At 48.8% G+C, this 15,106-nt stretch overlaps 1 protein-coding gene across 1 annotated transcript in view; it reads right to left on the bottom strand.

The window, feature by feature from the left end:
* Positions 1 to 15,106, bottom strand: part of MORN5 (MORN repeat containing 5) — a 32,237-nt gene that overhangs the window by 15,283 nt on the left and 1,848 nt on the right. Inside the window, exons 2-4 of the mRNA XM_022577964.2 lie at positions 12,988 to 13,135; positions 11,261 to 11,372; positions 7,194 to 7,325 (exon numbers count right to left, since the gene is read on the bottom strand). Coding sequence (XP_022433672.1) covers positions 7,194 to 7,325; positions 11,261 to 11,372; positions 12,988 to 13,135 — 392 coding nt within the window. The remainder of the gene's footprint in view (positions 1 to 7,193; positions 7,326 to 11,260; positions 11,373 to 12,987; positions 13,136 to 15,106) is intronic.

The raw sequence follows: 15,106 nt of genomic DNA, 5'->3' as shown, positions 1-15,106 counted from the left end.
TGTGTGTATTCTAGGTCCTGGACATTTCTCCACCACACCAGAGGGAGGGAGCTCCTAACTCAGTCTCTGTTTTGTTTTGTGTCTGCTGTATTAATTGCAATATTGCCTACACTGAGTTGCTGTCTTTTATAGTTTTATGGTCCCAACAGAGGCAGCATCAGAGTGGAGTGGAAAGACCACAGGACTTGTAGGAAGATGGGAGTGGGTTAGAATTCCAGCTTCACCATCACCAGTCTGTCATTCATCACTCCCTGACCTGGATTCCTAATCTCAGGACACACCCATTCCCAGCTCACAGGATGCATGTAGAGTTCCCAGGAGATGCAGGGGTCATAAGCTCAAAGGCTTTAAGGGGGGTACCTTAAAGAAATGACAGACGCTGGGAATTCCCTGGCCGTCCAGTGGTTAGGACTTGATGCTTTCACTGCGTGGGCCGGGGTTCAACCCCTGGTTGGGGAACTAAGATCCTGCAAGGTGCGGCATGGCGTGATCCCCCCCCACCCCGGGACAAACAATGACAGGTGCTAATGGGGGTCAGACAGCAGGGAGTGGTGGGAACCTGGGCAGTGCTTGCCCCCTGTTGGTGCCCAAACCCATGCCAGTTCAAACATGCGGCCAGTCAAACAAAAACTCTGGCTTGAGAGCCACTGGTTTGAGATCTCTAATGCTTAAGCTTTACAAACTTGGAGGTGCAGAGAAATATAATGGCTTATATTTATTATTGAAAATAAGTTGTCTATTATGTGCCGGGGACTGAATTTTGTATAATTTGTTGAAGAATCTGAGGGAGGTCCTCTGCCCACCAGCCTGCTTTTCTTTCACAAACGTTGAATCACCTCCAACTTGTGGGACCCGTGTGAGGTGCAGAACACCCAGGGCTGAATCAGACACAGACACACGGTCCCCGCCCTCAAGAAGCTCTTAGTCTAGTGGGGAAGACAGGCAAATAGAGATTCTTCTACTGTCATGGGCTAAGTGCTGCGAGGCTTGTGGGAGCACAGAGGAGGGACATCTCACACAGACAGGACGGAGGGAGGCCGGGGGGCGGGGAGGGAGGGGTTGGTCAGGGAAGGCTGTCTAGAACAATGGTCCTGACCCTTAAGAAGGTTGTGAAATCAATTTAGTGCATAGCAACCATCATTTTAAAAAACGGAATAGAAAATATGGACTTCTCTGGGTGTCCAGTGGTTGAGACTCCGCGGTTCCAATGCAGGGGGTGTGGGTTCGATCCCTGGTTAGGGAACTAAGATCCCACATGCTGCACCGTAAGGCAAAAAAAAAACCAAAACAAAAAACCAAAAACTGGATAGAAACTATCATAGCACATCTCATGTAAGAATACATGCGTGAGTGTGAGTCTGTGTGTGTTCTGGGTCATGATGTACATCATTCCTGATACGAGCCAAGGTCCAACGGTTTGAGAGCCACAGTTTGAGAGAATTCTTGCCTGCCCTGCTCCCCAAAGCCTAGCGCACTGCAGGCACTCAAAGGCTTCTGGATGAGCAGACGGATGGATTTCAACTCTTGCGGTGATCCGGCAGTACGTACTGTCCTTTCCAGTTAAGAAAGGCACACTTGGAAACCCAAGTCTAGCAAACCTGGATCTGTCAAGCGTGCTCACAGCCTAGCAATTTGTAGCTTAGCCGTCCAGGGCTTTCTCTCTGCCCAGGGGGAAAAGAAGCCAGCCCAAGGTGGGTGAGGGGCCGAGGCAGTTCTGAGCGAAAGGCGACCCTTCTGCTGGTGCCCCAGCCTGTGACCTCCTATAAAGCAGCATTCTCGGCTCTGACCCACCCAGGTGGCACGTGCCTCATAATAGCAGTGGCTTAGGCCACTGTGTTTACTCTGGGATGGCCTCAGTCACCGCCTCGGGCCCACGCGGCCAGCCGTCCTGAGCCTCCAGGACGCCGACAGGAAGCACCGTTTACGGGGCAGATTGGGACGCAGGGGAGAAAGAGCCCCGGGGGAAAACAGAAGATGGACAGAAGGCCACATCAGTCCCCGCAGGGTGAGACGAGTCAAGGGTAATGACGAGGTGGCTACTAACAGAGACCCCTTTTTAGTGGTTTTCAGGACACTCCGAACTTGATCTGTCCTATAGTATCAGGACCAAAATACCCTTCCTCCTCCATCATAGACTTTTAAGGTTAGAAGTGGCCTAGAAATCATCCAGTTCAACCATCTCATTTTGCAGATGAAGAGAAAGGGGCCCAGAGAGGGAAGGCACTGGCCCAGGGTCAGCCAGCAGGCAGCCTGGAACCTGGGACCTGTGGCCCTTCAGATGCCCCTCTCTTGCCATCTTGCTGGAAGGATCTCCCATGTCCTATCCTTTGGCCCCTTTTCTAATGTAACAAGAGAAATCTTTCTAATGGACAAATCAGTTACTATTCCACTTGCCTAAAACCCTCCCTTACTCCCCCATGGCCCTCAGGTGACAAGACACCTGTGATCTTTCCTCCGGCCCTCTTGAGCCTCCTCTCCTGCTTTTTCCCCTGACGTATTGGTGTCTCACGCTCCTGAGCGACCTGTAGCCTCTTAGATGTGCAGTGCTCTCCCCCATCTCTAATCCTTTGCACATCCTGTTCCCTCTGCCTTTAACACTCTTCCCAACCCTGATGCACTTGCCTGCTCTGATTTAGGTTTCACATTAGATCTTGCTTTTCCCAGGAAACCTCCCTGGCCTGCTGGCCTCCAGGCTTTGGGATCCGCACCAGGTTCTCTTGCAGCAACTCTGAACTGTCACGATCCATTTCACTGTCACTTTCTCTTGCTGCCTGAGAGCCTCTAGGATGCCGCTGTCACCTTCATGCCTAACACAGAGCCCGACCCATAGCAACTGGTCAATAAATATTTGTCACCCAAACAATAATCAGTGTCTGCCCTTCTAAGAATGGCCTTCCCTTCCCCGATGCAGTTTTTTAAAAGACTTAATTTTTTAGAGCAGTTTTAGGTTCACAATAAAATTGAGAGGCAGGTACAGAGATTACCCATATATTCCCTGCCCCACACATGCACGGTCTCCCCCATGACGAACATCTCCCAACAGATGGTACATTTGTTACCACTAATGAACCTACATGGACACGTCATAATCACCCGAAGTCCTTAGTTGACATTAGGGTTCACTCTTCGTGTTGTATGTTCTATGGGTTTGGACAGATGTATAATAACATTTATCCATCATCATAGTATCATCCATAGTATTTTCACTGCCCTAAAATCCTCTGTGCATCCCCATGATGCATTTTAAAGTTTATCATCAAGCATGGCTTTTGCCCACAGGATTCTGGGAACCACAATTTCTGATTCCCCAGTCACACCATGCGTATTCATGCCTCTGTGTCTTTGCCCATGCTGTTCCCTGTGCCTGGAATGCCCTTACCCACCGATCCTGTTTACGAAACCCCTACTCATCCTTTAAGACCCATCACTTGGGGAATTCCCTGGTGGTCCAGTGGTTAGGACTCTGCACTTCCACTGCAGGGGGCACGGGTTTGATCCCTAGTCGGGGAACTAAGATCCCACATGCCATGTGGCGCAGCCAAAGAAAAGACCTATCATTTCTGGGACCTTTTTCCTGACTGACACCCTCCACCCCGGACAGGTGATCAATTCCCCCTCCCCATCCCCCCCCACCATTCTCCAGGGCTTCCCCCCACCAGGGCCCACATCACATGATATTGTGATTATATTTTTCTGTATCTGTCTTCTCCACTAGTCTGTGAACCTGCACAGGACCAGCATGTCCTCTCAGTGAGGCAAGATTTGAATACAATTCAAATCTAGAAAACTGAAAATGCATCAGTTGTATTGTACAACAACTGAAGAAAGATTATGCTAACACAGAATTCCCCAAAACAGTAGTGCCATAAAAATTCTCCCTGCTGCCCCATCTCCCAACTAATTTTATGGTCAAATAATTTTAGGAAATGATGTAAATATATCTCTCTGGTAGAGATTCACAGTACACACTCATTCCTTAATTTATTTTTTTCATATGCAGTTAATGAGCACCTAATATGTGCCTGGGTCTGTGCTTGGTGCTGGAGCTACAGCAGTGTGCCTGTTTTTAAGAAAAAAATTTGCTTCCTTTCTCCTGTAACTTTGAACTTTGTTGGTTCAGAGGCCTTAGTTCTCAAGGAGAAATGGTCCCACCAAGTGATACAACAATGGTTCGATTGAACTGGAAGTGGAAACAGCCACCTAGCCATTTTCGCACCTTATGCCACTGAAACAACAGGCAAAGTAGGGGAATACATTTCTGGCTGGAGTGAGGGATCTCGATTGCCAGGTGGAAATTGGGTTGCTGTTACTGGGGAAAGGAGACACTGTATGGAACCCAAGGGGGTTCTCTAGGGCACTTCTTAGTACTTCCACTGCCAATAGTAAAAATGAATGCAAAACTAAACCAACCAACGAAACAACCAAAAAAGGCAGGACCAGTAAGGATTCAGACCCCTCAAGAATGAAGGTGTGGGTCGCCCTACGTGTTAAAAAACCAGACCAACTGAAATGTGGGCAGAAAGCAAATGGAACATGGAATTTATAATAGAAAAAGGAATTTATAAGTATTAACTACAGCCTCATGACCAGTTATAGGAAGAGGACTGTATCGACGATACAGCTTTTCTTCCTTGCTTGTATGTTTATGTATAACGGTATCTATATCATTTATCTATCTACATATTTGCTTTTATTAACTAATTTTTTTTCTCTTCTTTCCTCTTTTCCCCTTAATATTTTATAGGAAGATTCTTGGCAGTGGCGTGTAGGTTGTAGATTAGGCAGGACTGTCAAGGGATAACATCACTCAAAGATGGATGCAACGTCTACTGGGTTTAAGGTCTCCCCTCTCCGAGGAGGTGGTGAGAGCATCTTTGTATTAGTAGGAAGGATAGTTGCAACTTGTAATACAAAAGAGCATAAATGCGTTATCTTTACAGCAGAGAAGAGTGTGTTTGGATGCTGAGCAACAAAAAGCAGTTGATGGGGCCAGTTATGAAGCTACTGACTCTCAACTCCAAACCTACCTTTCTGCACTCTACTTGGCGATGCTGGGACTGGGACCGCATGGAGGATACTTCTCCTTTGCCAGCTGGCCCCCAGTCAGGTGCTTCAAGGCAGACAGAGGGGGAGGGGACACGCTCCTTCCTGTTTTGCTTGCTGTTCTGGTCGGTGTCTCAGCAGTGGCCTTTCACTTCCAGTTTCCAGCTTTCCCCACACTCCTAGAATCAGCGTCATTGTGCTCTCTCTCCAGAGGCCCTCCTGGGCAGTGCCCCCTCCTCACAAGTCTGGGATGCAGCTCCTGGTTGGGGGGGCCTCTATCAATCTACATTCTAATAACCCAATCTCTTGCTTCCGCCCCCCGCCGCCCCAGTTTTGAGGTGGTAGCTGCTTCCTGCAGTTACTTTCTCTGTCACCTCAATGTCTTCCTTTTGATTTTTCAGCTCTCCAATACTTACTTAACCAATTTCCTGATATTAAATTCTTTGTTTTTCTGACTGGACACTGGACAGGTACAAGTGGAGACAAGACAGACAGAGTCCCTGCTCTCAGGGACCTTACCATTTAGTGGGAGAGGCAGACAGTAAGCAATTCATTACACAAATGAGTATTTAATTACACTTGAAATAAGTGCCGGGAAGGAAAACTACAAAGTATACCAGCATCTAAAAGGTCCTGAGAAGCCCTTCAGCAAGTAAAGCTGTTTAGTAGTACTTAACTCAGTATCTCCTTAGTTGATTTGATCAAGAAGCTTCATGGGAGCCTATTTATATCCAGCAGAATTAGTGTTCTATATAGTACACTCTGTTAATGGAGGATGAGAAGTCAGAGAAAAGTGCCAGGGACTTGGAATGCAAGCATTTGCCATGTTCCCCCAGCAGCACCCAGTGGGCGAGGGGAATCTCAGCTCCAGGATTCAGCCACGCCATCAGCTGATGATTCCCTTTGCGCTTATTCCAGCACCACAAGGCAACTTTCTGATCATCGTTGAATTACTGAGTAAATTTCCCTACAGGGAGTGGAGACCCTCAGTAGCCAACCCAGGCCTTCTGGTCTACCTGGCAGTTTCTTTCTCATTACACAGTAGGGTTTCTTGACCTGGGTCTTTAGGGGAACCATCAACCCCTTAAGACTATATGCAAAATGCATATGTGTGTGTGTGTGTACACATATATATTTGTGTGTGTGCATATGTGGGCATTTTCCTACGAAGAGGGTCCATAGTTTTGGTTATTCCTAGTGGGACTGTGACTCTAGAAAAGAGAAGGATTAGGAATCATGGTGTTAAAGGAAAATGTTCTTGTTCTTATTTGTACATTGGCCTCTTGCAAGTTTGTTCACTGTCAGTCAGTCCTTCTCAGTCTGATCAGCTTGTGTTCACTCACCAAACTGAGGTTCTGGATCCTCCAAGGTACTCCCCAGGCTGAGGGGCCAGCAGTCATCCTGGACCACATGGCATCACTCACTTTCCAGGCCTTTACCTGTGCTGGTTCCTCTGGCTGGAAAACCTGTCCCCACACCTTAGGGTCAACTCCGCATCATTTTTTGGGTCTCAGGTTAGCTATTTCCTTCTTGAATCCTTCTCGGAATTTCCAGTTCTGGATTAGATAGCACTTCTTTGTGCTCCCACAGCATCACTCCCACCTCTCTGGGACCCCATTCCCATCTCCACTACCCCCCACCACCATTTAGGGCCATGTTTTTCCCTTTCATTTTGCTTATTCCATGATGCAATTAACTGTTCATAGTACTTGTCTGCTATTTGCCAAACATAAGCTCCACGAGGGAGGGGTTTGTGGCTAGCTTTGGTGCCCAGACCAAGCAGAGTGTCTAGCATACAGCAGGCACTTACTAGCTGCAGGGAAGCATGCAAAGATAAGTACTTGAATCCTTTCCGTGCTACACTTATGTGCTGTCACAGTTAGACCATTAATGCCCTCTGCCCTACTCTGTGACTATGTATAGACTTGTCAGCCATGAGAATTCCAAAGAGTGAAACATTCAATCAATTTTTGTCAGTTTTCGGACAATCAATGATTGGCAAAAGCTTCTTTCTCGCTAAATGCATGCATGTGTGTGCACACGTGTGCGCAAACCTACATGCGATCAGGCGAGACTGGGCACGTTCAGGGTGGTATGGCCATAGACCAAACCTACGTGTGATGAGAGAAGAGAGAACATGTGTCACATACCTGCATTTCTCAGAAAGTGATTCTTATAGTCCTTGACGATCCTCGTGGTCGGGTTATAGAAGCCATCTCCGCAGTCGTAACAGCCTGGAGGGATTTTTCTAGGCGGGTCCATGTTGGTGAGTTGAGAGATACCTTGAAAGGATATCACGGATCATTAGCTGACCACCAAGGTCAAATCCAGTCCCAACCTAAAGTCCACTTTTGGCTGGTTGCTCATGTGACAATCCGGCCCCATTTCTAGACCACACACTCCCTATCAGGGTACACAGCAAAAGCACCACAAACAGGGCCCCAGAGGAACTTCCTGAAAATGGCTCCATGAGTAGGTTCTGGGAAACTAAGTTGCTTGCATTCCTTGGCTCGTGGCCATGCATCCCTCTGACCTTCACTTCCATCACCACATCTCCTCTCCCTCTGCTTTTATCATCACCTCGTCTTCTCTCACTCTGACCCTCTTGCCTCCCTCTTATAAGGACCCCTGTGATTACACTGGGCCCACCTAGATAATCCAGGATAATTTCCCCACTTCAAGGTCCTTGACTTAATCACATCTGCAAAGTCCCTTTTGCCATGTAAAGTTAACACATTCATAGGTTCAATGATTAGACGTGGACAGCCCCCTATCTTCTTCCCTTGACCCCATCCTCTATTTCTAGGGACACCATGAAAAGGGCACAGGTTCTGGAATCAGAGAGACCCTGAGGATGTGTCAGAGTCGGCCACATAGCTAGAAAGGCATGTCTGGGAGAGGAATGGCATTCAAGGTGTGAGCAAAGGCCACAAGATATGAGCCTTCATGCCTTGCTCAGGAAGCCTTGTGGAACAGGGTGTGTGTAAGGAAAACAGCAGGAAAGAAACGGGTCACGTGGGCAAGGATCAGGTGATGAAGAACCCTGACCCAAACTACCAAAATAGCTGCCAGGCATTGTGCTAAGTGCTTGACTCCTACTATTTCGCTTACTCCTCATAGCAACCCTGTGGTCCCATTTTACAGATAAGAAAACTGAGGCTCAGAGAGGTCAAATAACTTGCCCACGGTTAGATACTGAGCTCTGTAGCCTATACGTTAAGCTGCTGATATCAGGGGAGGAGAGGGCCTGGGCACCGCCTCCCAGAACCGGGGACATTGGAACCACCAGGAGTCGGTGTACCTTTAAGGTCATAACCCCTGTGTGTTGTCTCTCTTGGACGCTGAGGCCTGAGGAAAGGAGATAAGGTTGGAATAAGTAACTTCTTGGTTTCCTTCTACTAGTGGGTCTGTAATTCCCTGTCCTCTGGACTGAGGGCTGGATGCCTGCCGAGCGCAGCACACACTCACAGCTCAGGGTCCCGCACACAGCGGTGCTCTGAGGTTGGCTGACGATGATAAGCAGGTACACTATTGGCTGATGGTTACTGAGGGCACACTCCACGCCAAGCGCTTTACAGCCAGTTCTCTCCCCGAAGCCTCCTGCCAAAGCCCATCTCATGGATGCCCTCCCCCCGGCCCTAACAATGCCTGCTGCTGAGGCTGAGAGGGGGCTTTTGGAGAGGTGAGCAGAGTGCCGAGGGACTTGGGAAGGAAGTGCGTACTTAGGATAAAGCTGCTGAGCCAGGAGCCGCTGGAGGAGAAGGCGTGGCCGCAGGAAGGCTGTGCGCTGCCTCACGCAGCTGTGTGAGAGCTGAGGGCCTGAGGCCGGGAGCTCTTTGCCTACAGGCCTCAGCTGGGGTGAAGAGCTCATGACAAAGTCATCGCTAAGCCAAGGGGGAGCCATTCACAAGGTTCTCCAGTGGCATCCAGACTGGCAGCTATTTGAAGGCAGAGACTGTGTCCTCGGAGCTCTCGGTCCCCCAGGGCCCAGCCAATGTCTGCCACAGAGCAGGTGCTCAGGGAACGTCTGTGAACAGCATTGCTGTAACTACCCAGAGTGCACCAATCACCTCCTACTGTGACGTCAATATTATTGTCCCTGTTTGATAATAACTCTTTATCGAGCACCTCCTACGTGCCAGGCAATGTGCTAAGCACTGGGGACACACAGAGCCTTTGCTCTCAAGGAGCTCACAGTCAGCTCCTCATGAGAGACACTCATGACAGAGCTGGGGGAGTGGATCGTGGCTGCTCTGTGATTTCTCATGGGGAGCACTTGCCTAGTCTGGGAATTCAGGGAAGGGTCCCAGGAAAGGGGCATTAAGCTAAGACCTGAAGGGTGGGAAGGAGTTATTTGGGTGAAGTGAGAGGGTTAGAGCATTCCAGGCAGAGGGAAAGGCAAGAGCATGGTTTCTTGGAGGAGCAGAGAGAACATCCGAGAAGGGTAGGGAGCGAGGGATGAGGCTGGGGACCTCGCAAGAGCCAGAGCACGCTGGTCATTCTAAGAGTGTGGAACCTTATCTTCAGGGTAGTGGGGCGGCACTGGAGGGCTGGTGGCAATCAGATTCACGGTCTTCAAAGATGAAAGTGACCACAGAGTGGAGAATGGCCCAGAGGGGGTCAAGCGTGGATCTTAGGAGATCAGGTAAAGAAGGGCGGAGCATGGAGGTCTGGAATAGGGCAGCGGCAGAGAGGATGAAGAAACTCAACTTGGCACACGGCGGTGCTTGGTAAATATTTGTTTAATGAACAAATGGATATACTTTAGAGGCAGAATCCGTAGGACTAGGTGATGGATTGCACACGGGGGTAGGAGGAGGCAGGATTAGGCTTATCTCGGCTGGGGGTGGGGGGGAGTGACAGTCTCTGGGGGAGCAGTCCTTGGGGGAGAGGGGGCTGGTGAGGAAGGTAATGAACTCAGTGCAAATTGAGGGACAACCAAACGTAGGTGTTGGGGAAGCTGGATGCAGGAATCTGAGACTCAGGGATTTTGATTTCAATTTGATTTCAATTAAATGAAGGCTTAAAAGTGCATCAGCTTGTAGGGAGAAGGTACAGAATGATGACAGAAGAGGGTCTAAGCCAGAGAGCCGTGGGAACCCCAAAGTTAATAATCAAGGGGGGGAGAAGCTGCAAAGGAGACGGGATGGAAAGAAAGTGGGAGAGTGAGGTGTCAGGAAAGCAAAGGGAGAGAAGGAGTCTCACCTGGTCAGCTCTCTGATCCAGGTCACAAAGCCAGGGTTTGCACTGACTGACTCTGACCCTGAGTGCCTTCTGGAGGTTTCTGTCCTCAGGGAGGTTGAGCTGCCCAGGCTCATCCAGCTACTGAGTGGGAATGCTAGGACTCCCACCCTGACCTTCCAGCTCTCTGCTCTGTCAACTACACCATTATCTCATGTTCGGATTTTTTTTTTTTTTTACAGTTTGCAACATCATTTTCCCACATTTGGATATGTCGTCTGGGTTGTGCCGAAGTCTAGCCTCTTGAGGTTCAGCTGACCTCACACGAGTCTCAGAAACACAGGATGAGCCCCTTAAGCTGTCAGAATCCAGACTCTAGCCCCGATGTCGCCCTCTGTGATGGAACTCGATTTTTGCAGGGACATAGCGTGATGCAGGGGACCTCAGAGAGGAAGACATGGGCTCCCATGGGAGCTCTGCCACTGGAAACAGGTTTGGACTACGTGGACTCAGCTTCCTCCTCTGTGACATGGGACTAGGAAGGCAGACATGGCAGGGCCATCTGGAGATTCTACTAGACAGGGATTATAGAGGGCCTCACCCGGCACCCGATACACAGAGCACACGCTCCACTGGTGCTGGCCCACGTTGGTGCTACAGCTGATCTGATGAATGACAGCAACTGAGGTATACTGTGCACCTACTGTGTGTGCAAGACACTGCTGTGCACACTTTACACGAGTGATCTTATTTATGAGACACGTGGGGTAAATGATGCTATTGTCCCATTTTGCAGGGGAAAAACTGAGGCACAGAAAGGTGGAGGCACTGCCCTTGGTCTCCGGCTGGTACAGGCGAGCTGAGATTTGAGGTCTGGCCTCTCTGATTCTAGAACCTGGCGCTTCTGCATTCTGTGACCCTGCTCCGTACTTCCCCCCTTTGGGTGGGTTACTTCAGTGGTGCCACAGCCCAGTTATTTAGAACCGTTTTTCACCTTCCTCTCCGTGTGTGAAGGGAAAGAAGGGTGCCTGGGTACCTGCAGGCTTCAAGCCATAGCAGATCTCAGTGTAAAACCTCCGATCGTAGCTGTCACAGTAATGCCAGTTCTCAGAGTCATACTGCAGCCCGTCTGAGAAGGTGTACGTGCCCTGGAAGGTAAGGAGCACACACACAAGTCTGAGGAACTCACAGCCCACTTGCCAAGAAGGATGAAAGTCAAGGGAAGGGGTGGCTTTTTCATTGCCGTGGAAAAGAAGTGTTAAGTATCACAGCTATCACAGCTGTGGTGATTAGGAGGAGTGGTTATGAAGTCCTGGCACCCAAAATATGCAACTCAAAATATGCAATGCTGTATATTTAATAGGGTTGATTCAATGTAAGTCGGTGAGATAGTACATGAAAAGCACTTGACATAGGGCTGGCATATAGTAAACAGTCAATAAACGTTACTATTATTCTTTTATTATTATCACGGCTTGAAAGTTCAGAGCCCTCAGTCATGGCTCTTTGTCCAAACATGTACATTCAGCTTTTGCTGCCTTAGTGCTAAAGGAAACCTCAGGATGTAGACATCGCATTGGCCTGGGCATCAGGAAACATGGGTGGAAATTCCAATGCTATTAATTCACTGGGTGACCTTGGGTAAGTCACATCCCCTTCCTGGGGCTTAGATTCTCCAAGCTGTAAAGCGAGGAGTGTTTCTTAGCCTTTTTTTAGGTCATGAGCCAGCCCCTGTACACACCCATAATCCCACGAAAGTTACAGATCCTTTCTCTGGAGAAATTATAGTCACATGTACACAGAAGCTTTTGTATATAAATTGGGAGATTTCATTGACTCCCTGATTTCTACTTGTAGCCCACAAATCCCAGGCTAAGAACTGACTTAGATGATTTATCATGATAGTAATGGTGGAGTTAACATTTATTGAGTGCCTACTGTGTGCCAGGTACTGAGCAGAGTGCTCACATATATTGCCTCATTTATTCTCATACCCATCCTAGGAGATGCCTAGTACTCTCATGGCCGGTGGAATCATGGTCCCCCAAAGATGTCCACGTCTAATCATTGAACCTATGAATGTGTAACTTTACATGGCAAAAGGGACTTTGCAGATGTGATTAAGTCAAGGATCTTGAAGTGGGGAGATTATCCTGGATTATCTAGGTGGGCCCGGTGTAATCACAGGGGTCCTTATAAGAGGGAGGCAAGAGGGTCAGAGTGAGAGAAGACGAGGTGATGATAAAAGCAGAGGGAGGAGATGTGATGATGGTAGTGACGGTCAGAGGGATGCATGGCCATGAGCCAAGGAATGAAGGCAACTTCTAGAAGCTGGAAAAGGCAAGGAAGTGGATCCTCCCACAGAGCCTCCAGAAGGAATGCAGCACTGCTGACCTATTGTAGACTTCTGCTGTCCAGAACCATAATAAGTTTCTGTTGTTTGAAGGCACTGAGTTTATAGTAATTTGTTACAGCAGCAATATGATACTAATACAACCATTGTTCCAGTTTATAGACAAGAAACATGAGTCTCAGAAAGGGGAGGTCATGGGCCCAAGGTCACACAGTTGGTGGCAATAATAGGATTCAAATTCATCATGGCCTGTCCAGGAGCCCTTCTGGATGCAGAGGGAGAGGATTCCAGAGCCCTGAAGATCAAGAGGAGGGAAAAAAGGGCAGCAGAGGGGGAGGGCAAGGTGCGTGTCGGGGGGCTTTTCCTGTCCGAGGCTTTCCCCTCTGCAGACTCCTTCCCCAGCTGATTACCTTTACAACCAATCCTTTCTCCCAAATGGCATCGTATCGGCTCCCACTGGGGAAGTACAAGGTTCCTTGGCCATGAAACATGCCGTCCTTCATTTCCCCAACATATTTTGTTTCGGTAGGGAGGATGTATTCGGCTTCACCCTCCATCCTGTAAGGACAAAGGGAAGTCACTGAGCCCTCATGGCAGCTGGAGGATCAGAGCTGGCAGGTGCAGCAGAGCCAGCAGGAACCTCAGGGTCCTCGGACGTTATTGTCCCAGCAATATTCTGTTCAGAAACAAAATGTTTGTTTCCGTCAAAGCTCAAAAGTAAGAGGGGCTGTGTGTCGAAGGGGATACAGGGTTTGGTCTATTTGTTCTCCCTCTCTCTCAGGTAGGGACTGTCCTGGAGTTTACACTGCCCCTGGAAGCCCCCTTTGGGAGGCCCAGAGAGGGGAACAATGCGTCCAAAGCCACACAGTAAGCACTGTGAAGCAGAGATGGGGGCCAGGTTTCCTGGTAGCTGATGCTGGGTCTTCCCCGTCCCCCACAACCAGCCTACCCCTGCCCATTGCGCCGTAAGTAGGAAACTGGGAAAAGTGTGAAATTTAGATAGGAAACAGGAATTTGAATCCTACTTCACCATGCTCTAGATGTATCATCTTGGAGACTTTCCTAAATCTCTCTGTTTTCCCTCCTTCCTTTGTTCCTTCCTTTTTTCCAAGAAATATTTACAGAACACACCTGCTATATTCCAGGTGACTTGCTGAGTCTAGTCTGTTGGATACAATACTACAGACACAACAGTGACCAAGGTAGATGCAGTCCTTGTCCTCGGGGAGCTCACAGTTCAGTGGGGGACACAGTTTAGCAATTATATAATGCGTGGTCAGTGCCATGTAGAAGACAGGCCCCCACCTGAGCACGGGGCAGGGAACCAGCTGGACCACTTACTTCACGTGTGGAATGGCTGAGATTAATGCCCAAGATTAACCCAGATTCTGGTAACAGTTTTCCTAGTAAAGGGCCTGACATACAGTGAGTGCTTAAGAAATATGCTTTCATTCATTCCTTCATTCCTTCTCCATTCTTCCCCACTAGCTGGAATTTACCTCTCCTAACTCTGAACTTCTTTTTGGTTTTGTTTGTACCTCCGCTGGACGCCTTGCACTTTCTGCCTTGCCTCGTAATTGTATACCTCATCTCCCCTATTTAATCAAAGCTTCTTGAGAGGAAGACCTTGGTAGCCTCAGCTCCTAGAATCATGTTTTTTTAAATAGGTGCTCGTGAACATCTACTAAGTGAGGAACGAAGGAAACAGAAGGGCCAGTGGACTTCCTGAGAGGATGACAGAAGTTGCCGCTGTGACAGAGGCCCCAAGCAGGAGAGCGCTGTGGTTAAGGCACAGCTTCTGAGCCGGGCAGGCCTGGAGTCCAGACCTGGCTCCACCTCTCCATGCCTGTGTGACCTTGTGTGACCTCCACCTTTCTAAGCCTGAGTTTCTCATCTGTAAAATAGGGATAATGATGACACCTCTGCAAAGTTGTGGCGTTAATGGCTATGAAACTATAATAGAATGCCTGACGTATAGAAGAGCTTAAAAACTATTTTGCTTTTACTTTGCTGCAAGACACAGAAGGAAAGAGAACTCTTCTCTTTTTTATTTCTTTAAATTTTGGGGGGCTGCACTGGGTCTTAGTTGTGGCACGTGGGATCTTCGTTGAGGCATGCGAGATCTTTTGTTACTAGCGTGCGGGCTTCTCTCTAGTTGCGGTGTGCGGGCTCCAGGGCGCGTGGGCTCTGTAGTTGTGGCACCCGGTTCCAGAGTGCGTGGGCTCTGTAGTTTGTACCGCGCAGGCTCTCTAGTTGAGGCGTGCAGCTCAGTAGTTGTGGCACGCGGGCTTAGTTGCCCCGCGGCACGTGGGATCTTAGTTCCCTGACCAGGAATTGAACCCACGTCCCCTGCATTGTAAGGCGATTCTTTACCACTGGGCCACCAGGGAAGTCCCTCCTCTTCTTCTTTCCTCCATCTCTTTGCTTGAGATCACATCTGTCATTTCTAAACATAGTCTCCATCTAAACCCTTCTCTGAGATTTGGCATCTCCCCTCTTATTATTTTTTTTTACTGCAACTTGGACACT

This window comes from Delphinapterus leucas, chromosome 6, assembly GCF_059928025.1.
Source record: "Delphinapterus leucas isolate spDelLeu-1000000601 "Yukka" chromosome 6, BTC_Dleu_Yukka2, whole genome shotgun sequence".
Lineage (NCBI taxonomy): Eukaryota > Metazoa > Chordata > Mammalia > Artiodactyla > Monodontidae > Delphinapterus > Delphinapterus leucas.
This window is presented reverse-complemented; position numbering and strand designations above follow the sequence as displayed.